Below are 14987 nucleotides of genomic sequence, written 5' to 3'. Positions count from 1 at the left end.
TTTTCACAAAAAGCTTAGGCCAAAGACCAAATTGCATCGTCACGTTTCTTCTCCCTGTGCCAGTGTCTTTTTCAAAAATCTGATGCTTGTTAATTAAATCAGCGTTTCACTCTATGTGTATATGTATGCATTCAGTTTTCTGTGGATAAGCACAGGCTATAATCCCTGTTTTAGCCAAGAAGTTTCATATGGCTTTGGGCATGCATTTCCTTTCTGTAAAATTTAATCTAACATTAACTCCTTTCTCTCCTTTTTTCTTTCTCTAGATATTTAGCAGTTAAATGGTATTTCCGGATGAAGAAAGCTGTACATTGAATTAGCTGGTAAATTAAGCACTACTAACAAAAATAAGAAACATGTCTTTTGCCTCTTCCTGTAGTCCAGAATTCCCCCTACGAATGATTTCAAAGTTGGTATGAAACTGGAAGCCCGTGACCCTCGCAATGTCACCTCGGTTTGTATAGCCACGGTAATTGGAATCACTGGTGCCAGGTTGAGGTTGCGACTCGATGGAAGTGACAACAAAAATGACTTTTGGAGGCTTGTGGATTCCTTGGACATACAGCCAATCGGCACCTGTGAAAAGAAAGGGGGAATGCTCCAGCCTCCTCTTGGTAAGAAACAAAGTTTCTGAACTGTGGCATCTGGAGTGATGCTTTCATACAGGCAAGTTTGTTTTTTCATGTTGGCAAATTTGATCGTACTTCCCTGAACCATTATTTGCTTCCAAAGGAGAGGTAAGCAAGGCAGTTCAGAGTAAATCAATTGCCACTTTTGTTGGTTTGGATTTTTTGGACATAAGAATAAGCAGAATAATTAGATTTTGAGTTGTTATTTTTATAAATATCCTTTATTATTAAATGGGTGTGTCAGACTGACAACTTTTTTAATGTCCAAATGTATTGTCTTGTGCAGCAGTCTAAAAATATTTCCTGATACACACCCTATCCTGTGGGTGCGGATGGATATAGTATTTTCTTCCTTTATGTGTTTGCTCCTTTTAGCAGGCCTTGTTGGTAAGAATAGAGTAGCAGTGGTGAAAGCAGAGTGATGCTTTTTTCCTTTTTCTTCTTCAGCTGAATAAAGTGGCCCACTAGAAGGCGCTCCCTGGTAGCCTAAACCTATCCTGCTGGGCAGCAGGAGACGCATCAGTCTAGGACTATCTGAATGTTTTTTTCAAGCTCTCAGAGAAAATTGTTGTGATCTGGGAAAGGCAGCGTAGGAAGGGCTGGCTCAGTGTTGTAACGTTCTGCTCAGAGGTGGGAGAAAAGCACTCTGGGGATTTGGCAAACTGTAAACTTATATTGCATACGATTCTGATCTCCTCTAATCCACGCATCTTGGGGGATGCCTGATCAGTTTTTTATGACTGGGTTATGAGCACTATGAACACTCATAAACAAAATATAGCTTTCTTGTGTTTAGAAATAGTACAAAACCTAAAATAGACTTAGTCTGCAGAATATCTCTTGCCTTGTGTGGGCGGTATAAGCTATGACATTGTGATTCCCCAAACTGAGGAAACAGTACTTAGGCTTTGTCAAAAAAGATTTGAGGGGGTTTATTGAAGGGGGAACTGTACAAAGGAATTCCTTGTTGTAGATGAACAGTCAAAGTTGACTTGACTGACCTCTGGTTAATATAATTGTTTCACAACTTTTCTTTGTATGATTAATCTGTATATTGAACCATATTTGTTATAGAATAAATTCTAGGTTTGAACATTTTTGAAGCAAAAACATTTTTCATATTAGTTTGAAAATAGTTCTGCTTTAAAAAAAAAACCCTAAAAAAAAGACAAATACTTCCCTTATAAAAAAAAAAGACAAGAAAAGAAAACCACACAGCAGCAACCCCCTTGCCCCCCTTGCTCGAATTTGTAACCTTCTGCTGAGAAATAATATAAGAATGTTACTAGTGTTTTCTCATCTTGTGGTTATAAATCTCCTTCTGGCTTTGGTATCATTAGTAAATCTTGCACATGAAAAAACAGAGGTTCCGTAAAGATAAGTATACTTTCTTTATTTTTTTATTTAAAATAAAAAGAAAACCTCTTAAATTTGTGAATATTAGATGCTAAGACTTTCAGATCCACGTGAACATTACCGTATTGTTACAATGTGAAACTTGATTTGCTTTTAAATAAACAAGCAGTTACAGCAGCAGTACAGTATATGAGCATATGTAACCTTTAAGACACTTAAACTAGATTATAAAGACAGAATTTTGTGCTGCTTTGATGCCTTAGAAACACAAGGAAGGCAATGCAGCAGGGGCACAACTGTCTGGAAAAAGTACTGTTTAGGATGGAAAGATGTAGTTTGAGTCCAGAATGGGATTTTCCTTCTTTCTTTGGAACATAATAAGTTTTAAATGAAAACATTGTAAATTCTTGAAGAAAAAGAAAATCTAAAACTTTTTTGAGGAGTTTAATCTCTTTGGAGTTCTAGGTACACCCTCTTAGAACGAATGCTGTGCTACCAGTATGAAAGAGGATGGTTAGAGGAATGAGTAGACCTGTTCCTTCAGATGTCCAGTTTTATATGTATGGCTTTAATTCAGGGGCCTAGTACTTTTATAAACCTGTTGCTAAATGAGCGTGATATACGAAACAACTCTGGCTTATGTTTAATGGGATCAGCTTACCCATTAAGAAGAGCAACATTTTGTGCTCCTCAGTGGCAGGGTTGATGGATACCATTTGGATACTGTCTCGCACTTCGTTCAGTCAGGCTCCTGGTCATACTGTACCTGACAAGATGTTCCCAAACCACCAGGAATGCGAGCGTATCTGCCCTCAGAACAATTGCTGGTTATTCAGAAAAGAATGCAAGTGCCCTTATTTTGTCCCTCCTGTCCTAGATCTTCCTAGAGATAGGCTACGGTCCAGCCAGCAAGCATTCTGCTATACCTAGATAAATTTTTGAAAAAGCCTTTTTGGCTGTTTTACAGCATCCTGTTCCTGGGCAAAGCTGGGAACTAATTGGGTGTATAATTACCTCCTGTTAGACATTTAAACTGATTTTTTTTTCTCTCTCTCCTGAGTAGTAGGGAGCCTTCTGGATACTAATGTTCTATTTCTTTCGTAATAACAAGTTAAAAATCTTCCCTCCTACCTGATTGTTACATAGATTTAATTATGCATGTTGCACCAGGTTTCTGAAAGTGATTAATGTAGCAAAGGTTTCTTATTCCAGCTTCCGTTTGTCAGAGGTGATTTCTCGTTGTTCTTGCTGTTTTCAGCCATTTAATGTTTTCAGAAAACTCCCTTGAGGATGACGTTTTCTGTTTTTTTTTTTTTTTTTTTTAACCAGCGCAATTCAAAGACCAAATGAAGTTAACTTAAGCTGTTGCTCAGCTGTCATGCTGCTGTCTCATGTATAAGTCTTTTCTGTGGTAGCTGGCTAGGATTATGGTATTTCAAGAATCAAACGTGTTTAGAGCATGGAAAGATTCTGGTATCAAACCAGGTCTGATGATCAGCTCAGTAGTCCTCATGTTATGGCATCATTTGTCAGGCATGAGTTTTGTATTCATTTAGGGGTAGTTCCAACCAGAAGGCTCTTTATTCAACAGAAGATAACTTAAAGCTACAAGGTAAAGGGCCGTTATACTACACAGTCCAATTTGAGGTCGTTTAATTATTTGGCAAATGGAAAGCTGCAAGTCATGATCTACTTTTGCACTTCTTAAAGGGTTCATGGAGGCTGGTTATGAGCAAACACCTCAATTCCTGGCAGATTTTAGAACTACGTGCTTTGTGGAGAGGTTTCCTATTTGTCTTACATCTGTTCACCTATTGAGCTATGCCAGGTGCTTACCTGCTAAAGACAGAGAACCAAATGCCTAGTATATCTTTCACTTCATTCATTACTTTGAAGCCTATGTTTGGAAAGCTCAGAAAGCAAAGGGGGTGTTTTTAACTGGAAAGGAACTCAGGTTCCTCAGGTTCCTTTCCCTTGAGTTGGTTCTCAGGGAGGATTACCTGGACTGAAAGTAGTTTCAGCCAAACCTTTGTTCTGCCTGAATAAGGTCATTAATCTAAACGGATCTGATCATTGTTTTTACTTTTTATTCATTTCTTTAATGAAGAATTTAAAATCAAGAACAACTTACATTGTGTTTTGCAATACAGCATATGCTTTTATTAAATTCACTGTTTATCCTTTGGTCTAAAAGAGTGTGTGTATGTATGCATATGTATGTATGTATCTTTGTTTGCTCGTTTATGGAGGAAAGAGAAGAAACCAGTTCTATTTCTTGTCTGTGTTCCAGTGAAAGGATTACAGTAGTCTTGAAAATGAAAAGGTATCTCTAGTAAATGAGAAAAGTGGGAACTAAGAATGTTTTTTTGGGAATGAGAGTAGAAAGTGTCTCAGAAAAGCAAACGGGGTACTTGCACTGAGGAAGCTCCACTGGATCAGAGAATGTGCCAGGTGACTTGGTTATCACCTCCCATATCTCAGAGTTAGACTGTGACAAGTGATCTACAGGCAAACCACTCAAAATGGAAATGCATGCACAGCCTTCTGCACCAACAGCTGCCTTATCGGTCCCTTCTTGGCTACATTTATTTCAAGCCAAGTGCAAAATACAGGGAACTAGGCATTAGTAAGGCAAATTTTACATCCTTCTCCTTCCATTTTGTATTCTATATGCAAAATCTCTGCTTTCTGTTTCTAAGTAATGTGTTTGTTGCTTAGGATTCCAGATGAATGCATCTTCTTGGCCAATGTTTCTCTTAAGAACGCTGAATGGAGCTGAAATGGCGCCTGCAGCTTTCTTTAAGAAGGTAAGAAAGGGGCTCTGAGATATTGTCAGCTGGTTCATGGTTACTTTTGTTATTGAGGAAGCCAAGATACTAAGCTCTGCTCCCTGGGGGGGAAGGCAAGAATATTAAAAAATATTTTGAATTGGATTGGCAAACTACAAAGTTAGACAGGAGGTGATCATCTGATCCATTGGATGGTCGTTGCTTTTTTTGCCCACATCTGGAACTTCAAAGTGTGCTGTGCTATTTAGAAAAAAAAATGTTGACTCTTTTTTCTCTCTCTCAAGGATTTAGGATGTGATGCAGCTCTCGCTTGTTAGCAGCACCATATTCGTGTGGTTGTGCACAGGAGTAAAAGTTTTAGTGGTAGTTAAGAGCCACTGGAGTACCACAGTGCTTGGAGAGGTTTTGTTAGAAGTTTTCATTGGATGTCTATCGAGGCTTTAAAATGTTAATAGGAATGTAGTTTAAAGTAATAGTAAAGGGTATTCTGACGCTTTTTGAAACATAAATTAAAAAAAATACATATATAGGAACAATCATTCTATCAAAACGTCTTGTTGGTCCAATCTTTTTGCCTTGCTGTTCCCCTCAGGGTGCTAAAATGCTGCTGTCATATTGAGTGACTTCATTTACCAGTATGGCAGCAGATTGAACAGTGTGGTTCAGACCTGCAGCCTCATTGCTTACACGCTAACTTTAAACTTTTTTGAGCTGTGATAATTCATACATCAGTGTACTAGCCTGCCTGAGATCTTTTAGGGATTATGAAATTCTTTTCTTTTTTGTATGATGCCTTTCCTACGGCAAGGTGGTGATTCAGCTTCCATTTAGTCACTGCTGTGCTCTGTAACTTTGCTGGTCACATTGACTTGATGTTTGTTTTGCTGTTGTCTACTTGGAATTGATCCAAGGCTAGCTTGGCTCACAGGGGCCTATAAATAATGTCCAATGTTAATGTTTTTTTTTTCATGGCTTTATTGAGAAGTGAAGTTTGTACTAGACAGTTGTCAGTATTAATACGCAATGATTTCATTTTAGTCTTCCTGTTGTCCTGTTGCCCATAGCGTGCTGGGTGGAACCTATTGCTTATGAAAATACTTTTATTGTAGTCTTTCTGTCACGAGGATTCTTCCAGCTGTGATCGTGAATACACAATCTAGTCTTTATAGTGCAGAAGAGCAAAAACAAATTTGATATATGAATAAAGATTAAAAAAAAACATATATTATACTATTTTCACAACATTGTAAGAAGAAAGAATTGTGAAGAAAAAATGCTTGTTTGTTTGTAAGAGGTAATACAAAGACAAATGTTCTCCCACCCTTGCTCTCATAGGAACCACCAAAGCCTGCACCAAATTCTTTTAAAGTTGGGATGAAACTTGAAGCTATAGACAGAAAGAACCCCTACTTAATTTGCCCAGCAACCATTGGAGATGTTAAAGGAGATGAAGTTTTCGTTACATTTGATGGCTGGAGAGGAGCATTTGACTACTGGTGCAGATACGATTCTCGAGATATTTTCCCGGTCGGATGGTGTAGCTTGACAGGAGATGCATTACAGCCACCAGGGAGCAATGGTAAGATGACTAATAATATTGCTTGATTATTCTTCCTCTCAGTTATAGCAGAATTTTTAAAACCAGCTGGCTGTATGCAGATAAGACTGAAGGTTTGGTGTACAAGTAGCTGATGAGGCTGCAATATTGTTATTTTTTTAAAGTAATTTAGAGCTAATGGTGTAGTTTCTGGGAAATTATTTTTGTAAGCTCTTGTTAACTCTGGACATATATTTTATTTAATAATTGCTGTTACAAGTGTGCTTGATAATCTTTATTTTTTTCTGTGCTCAGGGAGAATCTTGGATTTAACCTATGTTTACTGTTTATATTACAGGTGGTTAAATGTTCCTGTGTAATGACACTAATATAGTCTCTGCAGCAGTGCCTTATATTTATCTAACTGCTACAAAAGGAAGGCAAAATAGATGTTTTATAGGAACGTATTGTAGTAGCTTTGCTTCTTTGATGCTTGAACATTTAAACTGTGTATTTAGTGTCTTTTGCTTCACGCTCCCAAAATTCTATTTTGAAGCTATGTGTTCTGCATGCTTTATCATCCTCATACCTGTGTGGATGCTTGAACATACGGCTATAGAGTTCCTTTAACAGCCCCTGTGGGTTGTAAGATGTAGCCATCTACCCTGGGAACCTTTGCTTCTCAGGGGACCTCTGGCCAAGGTTCTGGCATCTGAAGTTTTGCTGCCAAACAGCTTGCACCATTTTACTCTGCTCCCTTCAGATTAGAGATAAGGAGAGGTTTGAAAGGAGGAGCCTGTTTTCACTAGAAGTACTGAAAAAACAGAAGCAAGAAAGTAAAAAATCAGTCACTTTCTCTGCCTTCTATCTCCCTGTCGTTTTTCTTAAACTTATGCCAGCACGTCACGTCAAGAACTGGGTGGAGAATCTAAGTGGGATTAGTCAAGAGTACCTTTCTCAGTCGCTTGCTGTTTTCCTTGCATCCCTGCCCTCATTTCCCTGTTGCTAATTACTGCCTTCAGCTGTTGCCAGTGTGACAAAGTAACTGTGATCTAGTTTAGTCTTCCTTGGCAGGTTCCAACCAGGGAGCAGCTCTGCTGGCAGAGCCACAAGAACAGGCAAAAACCTGCTACGTGAAGGCGACTGCGTCGAATCGGATGTAATGCTATGGGTACAAAACTGACTAGGCTGTTAGTGTTGTGTTAGTGCTGCTGTGCTTCACTTCCCACTCTTGGAAGTATATTTCTTGGCTTCGTACGAAGGTTGTCCGTGTCTTGACAGATTATGAAGAGCAGGTGTTATCATGGGAAGTTAATGATGTTAATTCTGAGGAAATAAAATGGCTTTATACAAAAGGAGGCTGTGGAAGCAAGTGACAGATACATATATATATATATTTTTTTTTTTAGAAGATGTTTTTGTGGCAGTTGAGATTGCTGCATCCCATTGCATCTCCTGGGAAGGAGCTCTGTCGAATCACTTGGACTGCTCCAGTGTCAGTGCTGGAGAAACAGTGTTTTGAGATACTACGTAGGGTGTTTGACAGAGCTTAGATGTAAGATTTGTATAGCAAGTAGTAAAGATGATTGCAGTCGTTCGGGTAGTACAATGAACAAACAGATTTCTACAGTATATTCAAGATTATTGAAGGCCTGGAATACCTAAGATGGAAAATTTTTATGAAGCCTATTGCATTGTTATTAAAAACAATGGTTCTTTAAATACTGATAAGACCTGAGGCAAAAATCTTGCTTGCCTTAAATCAAAACGGAGAATTTGGGTTATATGATAGGAATGGAGGCCGGAAGGTGCAGGCTCATGGGGATTTGGTTGTTTTTAATTCTAAAGGTGAGCCCAAAATATTAAAAACTGAGGTTTTATTAAATTTTTTAGCTTTACTTCTTTTTTCCTCATTCTGAGCAGTAAGTATTTGTTGAGTTTTAAATTGTGCTTTTTGTCCTCATTTGTTAAACGTGCATGCTATATGCATTTGTCTAGTTTACATAGCTAGATGAAATATTTACTGTTCTCAGGGATTTTTTTCAGCACAGTTTTATTTCTTGAGTCATTAAAGAATTGTAACGATAGCCCTTTATTAAGATGTAAATAATAGCTTCAGGGAGAGTGTAATCAAGTAATTTAAGTCAGGAATATGAAAATATTGTTGCGATTCTTGAATTAAGTCATAATAACATAGACTGCATCTACCTCTGTAAAGGAAGAAAGTATGAGAAATACTGTATAGTAGGAATTCACTTGAAATCGTGTAGTGTCATTCTGGCCCAGACTTTTTTTTTATCCTGCAGATTGGCTTAGTATCCCTGTCTTAATTTTATCACGGTAGGAAATAAGAATACTTGACTGAGCGTGGCTTAGAATTTAGGGTGAATGAAGTGGGAAGTTAAATTTTTTCAACTACTTTTTTTCTTTTTTTTTCTTCTGAAAGGATATAAATGTAGTAAAATTCTCTTAAAGGACCACCCCACAGCTGGTAGTGCCCAAGCAAAAGTGTATCTCTTAATCTAGGTATGAGAGTGCTTGCCTGGTTCTCTAAGTGTCAACTATTCCTAAAATGACAGTCTGCTGTCAAGAGACTTACATTTCTATGACCTAGTTTAGCACTTAGCAAGAGAGGTGAAGAATTGCAATGAGGGAGGCCTAATCTAGAACCTGGGGAAGGTCTTATTTGAGCATTTCAGCCGTTTCGGATCTCTGTAAAGGATGTAGACTTTTGTCGTAGGAGGTTTTTAAGGACCAATTAAGACACAGACTTCTTAAGTATGGTTGAATTTACTTCGGAAAAACTTACGGGACATATTTAGGCTTTTCAGCTCTATCTTTTGTGAGCTCCATTGTTTTTAGAAAGATAACCTCAAGAACTGACACACAATTGCTAGAAGATAAAAAGGGAAAGTTAGAGAAAAGTTTGTTGTTGTTTCTGTTTTTTGTTTTTTTTTTTCAACATGCAAGTGTTAAGTCTTGCTGGTGTTGTCTTTGGTAATTTTCAGTAAACACAACTTAGGTGAACCTAGGCGTTAAGGCATGTGCACCGTCGTATGAAATGTAGTCATACTATTTATTAGTTATTCTAGCAGTAGCTCTGTTTAGCTATTACTGTAGTTGGTAGGTTTCTCTAGAAATATCTCCAATCGTAGTGATATACGTACTGCATGGTTTGGCCGCAGTGCTTATTATCAGCTTGGCCAGCTGGGCCAAGATTAATAGTAGAAGGATGCAGTAGCTTGTTCTTCTGTCTCTGTGTGACTTCAGTGCTGTTAGAGATGGCTTGTTGCTCAGTGTGAACTACAGCTGCAGATTGAAGTTGGTGTCATGGTGTTTGTGCCGGATCAGTCCGAAGGACCAGCTGCTCTAGCATACTTTCTCTCGCAGTGGCTGCAAGCAGATGTCTGAAGACAAACATGAACAGCTAGGGGAGAGGTTTGCAGAAGTGTTACTAATACCTGGCAGCCCTCAAGACCAGGAGTAATGCCTCTGTGCTGCATCCTGCCTGGGAGGTTTCCATCTCCTCGCCTCAAGTACATTTAGAGCCATCTGAACTCGGAGCACCTAGGACATTCTGAGGCAGGGAGTTCTGTACTTAAGGATCTGTTCTGTGGAAAAGAGAGAATTCTTTCTGGTAGTTTCTGGCAGTTTCATTTGTTGTCCTCTAGTTCTTGCATAGAAATAGATTCTTCTGCTTTCCGGTTGACAGTTACTCCTGTTGGTCTTCCTCATTTTAGTCATGATTTTGAGACCTATATTCTGTCTTACCTCAGTAGTCTCTATTACCAGCTTGTGAAGTCCTGTTCTGTTTTTCCTTGTATGGGATCACTGTAATTCTTCTGATCATCTGTTCACCTGATCATAATTTCATTCTTATGCACTGTTTCCATTTCAGCTCTATCATTTTGAACCACTGGAACCAGAAATGCACACAGAATGTAAGGCTCAATAGCACTGTTGTGTTTTCTGTTCCCTTTTTTTTTTTTTTTTTTTTCCCCTCCTTTATAATAAATCTTTGCTTTCTAGCTGGGATTTTTGTACTCTTGTGGAGCAATGACCTAATACTGTAAAATAGTTAAATTCCAAGATGTCACTTTTGTGTAAATCATCTAGTAGCTCATTGTTGGTGGCAGAAGCTGTGTTATTTTGAAATGCTTGACATTGAATTTCATCTGTTACACTGTTAGCTGCTAAGCAGCCTTGCATTTTTGGAAGATCTTTCTCTACATCTTTACTGATTCAAGTAATAATTCTTGCCATCTTGTGCTTTACTCCTCTTTTTTTTTTTTCTCTCCCCAGAATCTTAAATTTATTGAATGACACAAGCCCAGGCAGAGATCTGGTCTCTTGCTGGGAGTCCTCTTGACTGTGGAAACATGTCTGCTTATTCCTGATCAATGTTTGGTATTTTCCAAGAAATTCTTTAAAAGGATCGTAAGGATCTTCCATCGTATTTGTTCCCAAGCTTAGAGAGTTTTTTCTTTTCTTTTGCGAGGAGGGAGTAGTTTTTCAAAAATTTTGAAGAGAATTTAAAAACAAATGCTAATCTACAGACTACATCAATTGACTTTCCACATACCCCTTAACAGACTCCTTTCTTTACAGGAAGCATGTTTGGTTCTTCCCCAATATGTTGTATTTATCTCTGTGGCCATTACTTCTGTTATGTACGCTAGCTTCTAGCACCTCAGCCAGCACAAACATCAGGTATCCTGTCTACAACTTCCTGGAACCTTTTGAAAATGTTGGCATTGCATTAACCACCTTTAAGTCTCTGGACCCGAGGCAGTTTTAAGGAAGAGTTTGCACAGCATAGTCAGTAGGTTGGTCACTTTGTCTTTCAGTTTCCTTAAAACTCTTAAGTACTGTCTGTCCTGCCAACTCCTTACTATTTGTTTTGTCTCCGTTCCCTAACCTCTTCTACTGGCACTTCATGTCAGATAACTTGTTTTAAATCACTGCAAATAGGGGTTCTGGTATGGGAACTTATGCAGGCTCCTTTTGAGTGAATATGAATGTTAACAAAAAAAATAGAATTTTGTTGCTTTAGCGTCATCTTGTATGTGTGCTCATTGATCGTCTGCTGGCTTGGATAATTTCTGCTTTTGGCATACTTTACAATGGATACATTAGTTTTCATATCTTTTGGACATTTTTCTATTAACTCTTTTTTCTGACTGCCATACTTTGTGATTTTTGTGTTACTCGCTTGGATAGTAGAAATCTTTTACTTATGGCTAAGAATATTCTTGTACTGCTCTGTAACTTGCTGTATCTGACGCTTTAGGACACAACTAGAAGGCAGTTAACTGGAGATTGTCTGAACAGTTTCTGTTGGCTGTTTCTATATAAACTCATTTTACCATTGAGTCATTACATGCAAATGGCAGGTACTTGAGCAAAGCACCTCTTTATTTATAAGCAAAACATTTTCTGTAAAGGAGCAAAGAAAAGAACAAACATGAACAAGCTGTTTGGGAAGTCATAAAGAGCTTTAACTGCAAAAATCACATTAAGCATGAGGTAGCATCTATTGTTTAAATGTGAACAGGGGCTGGAGCGGGATCTGCGTCTCCCTATCCCTGACCCCCACACCCTTCTGAAATGGGACCGAGGCTGAGGTGTGCTCCCGGGCAGGGAAAGTCACACAGGAGGTGATGCTCTCTGGAGCATCCCGGGGGAAACTTTGCTCCATCACCAAAGGCAAGTGATGCAGGAATCTAGATGGAAATGGTGGGAAATTGTAGCTTTTATCCCTAGCTCCCCAATTCCCTTCTGCCTTTCGCCCGCCATGCCATGTGTCACCTCACTGCATTCCTCCCAGTTCAGTGCGTCCGTGGTCAGTGCGAGCAGTCTTTCTTCTTTGAACTCATCAGCCTGTGATGTTAAAGATCTCTTTCAAAAACTGTCTGTGGTGATAAGAATGATACAGTCACAAACAGAGATTAAGAAGGGTCACCTTTGTCTTATGATCTCCTAGTTTAATTTCATTTATTTTTATTTCACAATCTCAATACTTTGTACATTTTTTTTTCCAAACTAGCTACTAGAAGCATACGCTCTATTCCTGAGGATGGAATTACATCAAAATAACTGTGCTGTGTTTTCAGCTGAGTTCTACCCAAATGTGCAACATCATTATAAAATCCAGTTCTCCTCTATGGTATTTGTAGATAAAACAAACAAAAAAAAGTTTTGAAGCCACTTGAGAAAGAGCTACTACAAATCTGTGAAAAGCCTCTGCATTGTGTAATTTTAAAGTAGTGAAAAAAAATCAGATAAGCGCAGGAGTACTTAAGTTTCATTAAAGGAAATAATGTTGAAATGGTACAATTTGCTACTGTTGGGAGTTTCGTTTTTCTCTCAGCTAAGCCAGCTTCCTTTCATGAGCAGGTCACAGTAGTTAGATCAGGCACATACAGTAAGCAGATTTATGCTGTCTTCAGAATTGTACATGAAAAACTCTTCAGTGCTTCAGGCTAAAATCTGATTTGCCCCATTCTCTCACGTTAAGCTTTTTTTATTTGTTCTTAATGTTTCTTGGCATCTTGCAACAAGGTCTGGATGGTGCTGCTACAGGGCAGTAATCACTTAGGAAAAGGAGAAGATTTTGCCTTTTTTCGAACTGTGTCTTTTTTTTCTGACCACCTTACCACATTTATTATAAGGCAGTTATTATTAGCTATGATTTCCTTTTAAACTACAATTGATTCAAGTCCACACATTTTTGATTGTTACATAGACAACTTTTTTTATTTGCTCCTCTTCAGGTCCTATGGCTGCTCATGTCGTCACTGACTCTGTTGCCCAACCAGTGAAGGGGGCTGGCTGGACCATGTGCAAGTGTCTGTTAGTGCACATGTCAGGAATACCAGTGCTGCCATTCAAACCCCATGCCATTCAAATTGTGGCTTTGCATTAGCCATGGGCGTTTCTTTTTTCCTTCCTTTGAAGCTTGTTGCGTGTTACTATCTCATTTTGGGCCTACTCTTCATCTTGGTTGTGCTATTGGAGGAAATGAGTACAGCATCTCTTCCCAGAGTTTTTGTCAGGCCTGGTCTTAGTCTCTGGATAATCATTTCAGATTTTACTTGGAAAAAAAAAAATCTTCCTATTCAGTGCAGTTTTAAGGACAGTTCTTGTTGTGATGCACCGTGAAGGAAATGGCACAAAGCACAAATAAAGGCTACTGCGAGAGAATTAACAGATTCGTTCATGATTAGAAATTCATCTAGTTCATTTTCCACCACGGTAAGTTAGATTGTTACAGGTGCAGTCTTTTGAAGAACTTCCTAAAGGAGGGTCTTCCTAGATACACTTTGAGCATCCAAGTAATGTGATAAAACAGGCAGATTCAGTGACTAATCTGAGGGGGCAAGAGCTAGGTGAAGAATCTGGCACAAAAGAACCGTGAAGAAACCCTTTCCCAAGGCTGCGGAGTTAGGCTTTGCCAGGCTTAAGGACAGGTGTAAACCCAAACAGGCTTTAGGTAACTCCAATTTGTGTGGCCGAGGAAGGTTCATCAGATGTTTTCTTCTTCCTCCTGAGCTTTCAATAGATTTTTTTTGCAAAAGATGTTTGCAAAGGGATGTTTTATACTGGGGACAGATATTGAAGTCTAGAAAGAAGGAAATTGTAAGCCTTGCTGTCCGTATCTTACTAAGGTAAATGTTCAAGTTTTTAAGTGCAGTGTTGCTCTTTAGAGAGCAAAATGATGAATTATACTTAATTTTGTATTACGGTGTCTCTCAATGCCTCTCAGGTCTTATAACTGGAAGTAACCCAGACATGGATTGAAAGAGCTGGAGTGTATTACAGATGCTTGTTGTGCTTTTGTATGGCTGCTCTTAAAGTCCCTCTTTGATTGAGACCCAAGGACATATTTTTCATAATCCTTGGCAGTAAGCTGTCTTGAAAAAATGCTAATCTTTCCACCTCCTCTCCTAGCTTGTCAAAACTGGCGTGATAGTAACTTACTGTATTCAAGAAGGATAATTTTGTAGCTAAACTCCACGGCTAGAATTCAAAAAGTATGTTTCCATTAGTTCTGCTGGGAAATTCTCACATGGATTTAGGGTAAGCTGTTAAATCTCTTTGCCTGCCCTTTTTTTAATCTGTAGATGCAAGAGACCAGGTTTTTATAATCTCGAGAAGAGCATTGGGCTTCACTTGCAGTGGGAGCTCAGGAGCAACGCTCAGTGCCAATAGGATCGTCTCTATCTTGGAAGCCAGGCTGGTTTAAACATGGAACTGTTGCTTTTGTTGTCCTGATTGGCACCTTAACCTCGGGTGACAATGCTATGTTCACAGAGTATATGGAGGAACAGGCACCTTCGCTTCTTGTCATTTCACTATGGCATTTTGAAGTCTTTTCCTGAAATTGTCATTCCATGGCACTAACCAAATGGAAGATGTTTATAATCTGAGTGTTACAGATCTGAAGCTTTTGTTCCTCCTTCTGGATAAAAGGGTAAAGTGAAACCATTGCTATGGATTGTTTTAGAGAATTTTAATAATTAGAATTGCATGAGAGCTCAGGCTTCTGAGCTGTCATTTGTCCCATTCCTTTTGCAAGTGCTGGAGATTTTCGGTGGCTTCAAATTTCACAGTTGTCTTAGGTGTCTAGCTTAGTCTGCCAGGAGATCTTAAGGAAAACATTATGGGGTCAAATTT

The 14987-nt window shown here is 38.7% G+C and overlaps 1 protein-coding gene across 1 annotated transcript in view; it reads left to right on the top strand.

Moving 5' to 3' along the window:
- Nucleotides 1-14987, top strand: part of SCML2 (Scm polycomb group protein like 2) — a 67844-nt gene that overhangs the window by 28513 nt on the left and 24344 nt on the right. Inside the window, exons 5-7 of the mRNA XM_010223434.2 lie at nt 380-614; nt 4704-4792; nt 6110-6353. Coding sequence (XP_010221736.2) covers nt 380-614; nt 4704-4792; nt 6110-6353 — 568 coding nt within the window. The remainder of the gene's footprint in view (nt 1-379; nt 615-4703; nt 4793-6109; nt 6354-14987) is intronic.

The sequence above is a fragment of the Tinamus guttatus genome, unplaced genomic scaffold (genome assembly GCF_059628265.1).
Source record: "Tinamus guttatus ecotype Peru unplaced genomic scaffold, ASM5962826v1 Tinamus_guttatus_pri_ptg000470l, whole genome shotgun sequence".
NCBI lineage: Eukaryota > Metazoa > Chordata > Aves > Tinamiformes > Tinamidae > Tinamus > Tinamus guttatus.
The sequence above is the reverse complement of the archived record's forward strand: the minus strand, read 5'-3'. Positions and strand labels throughout refer to the sequence as shown.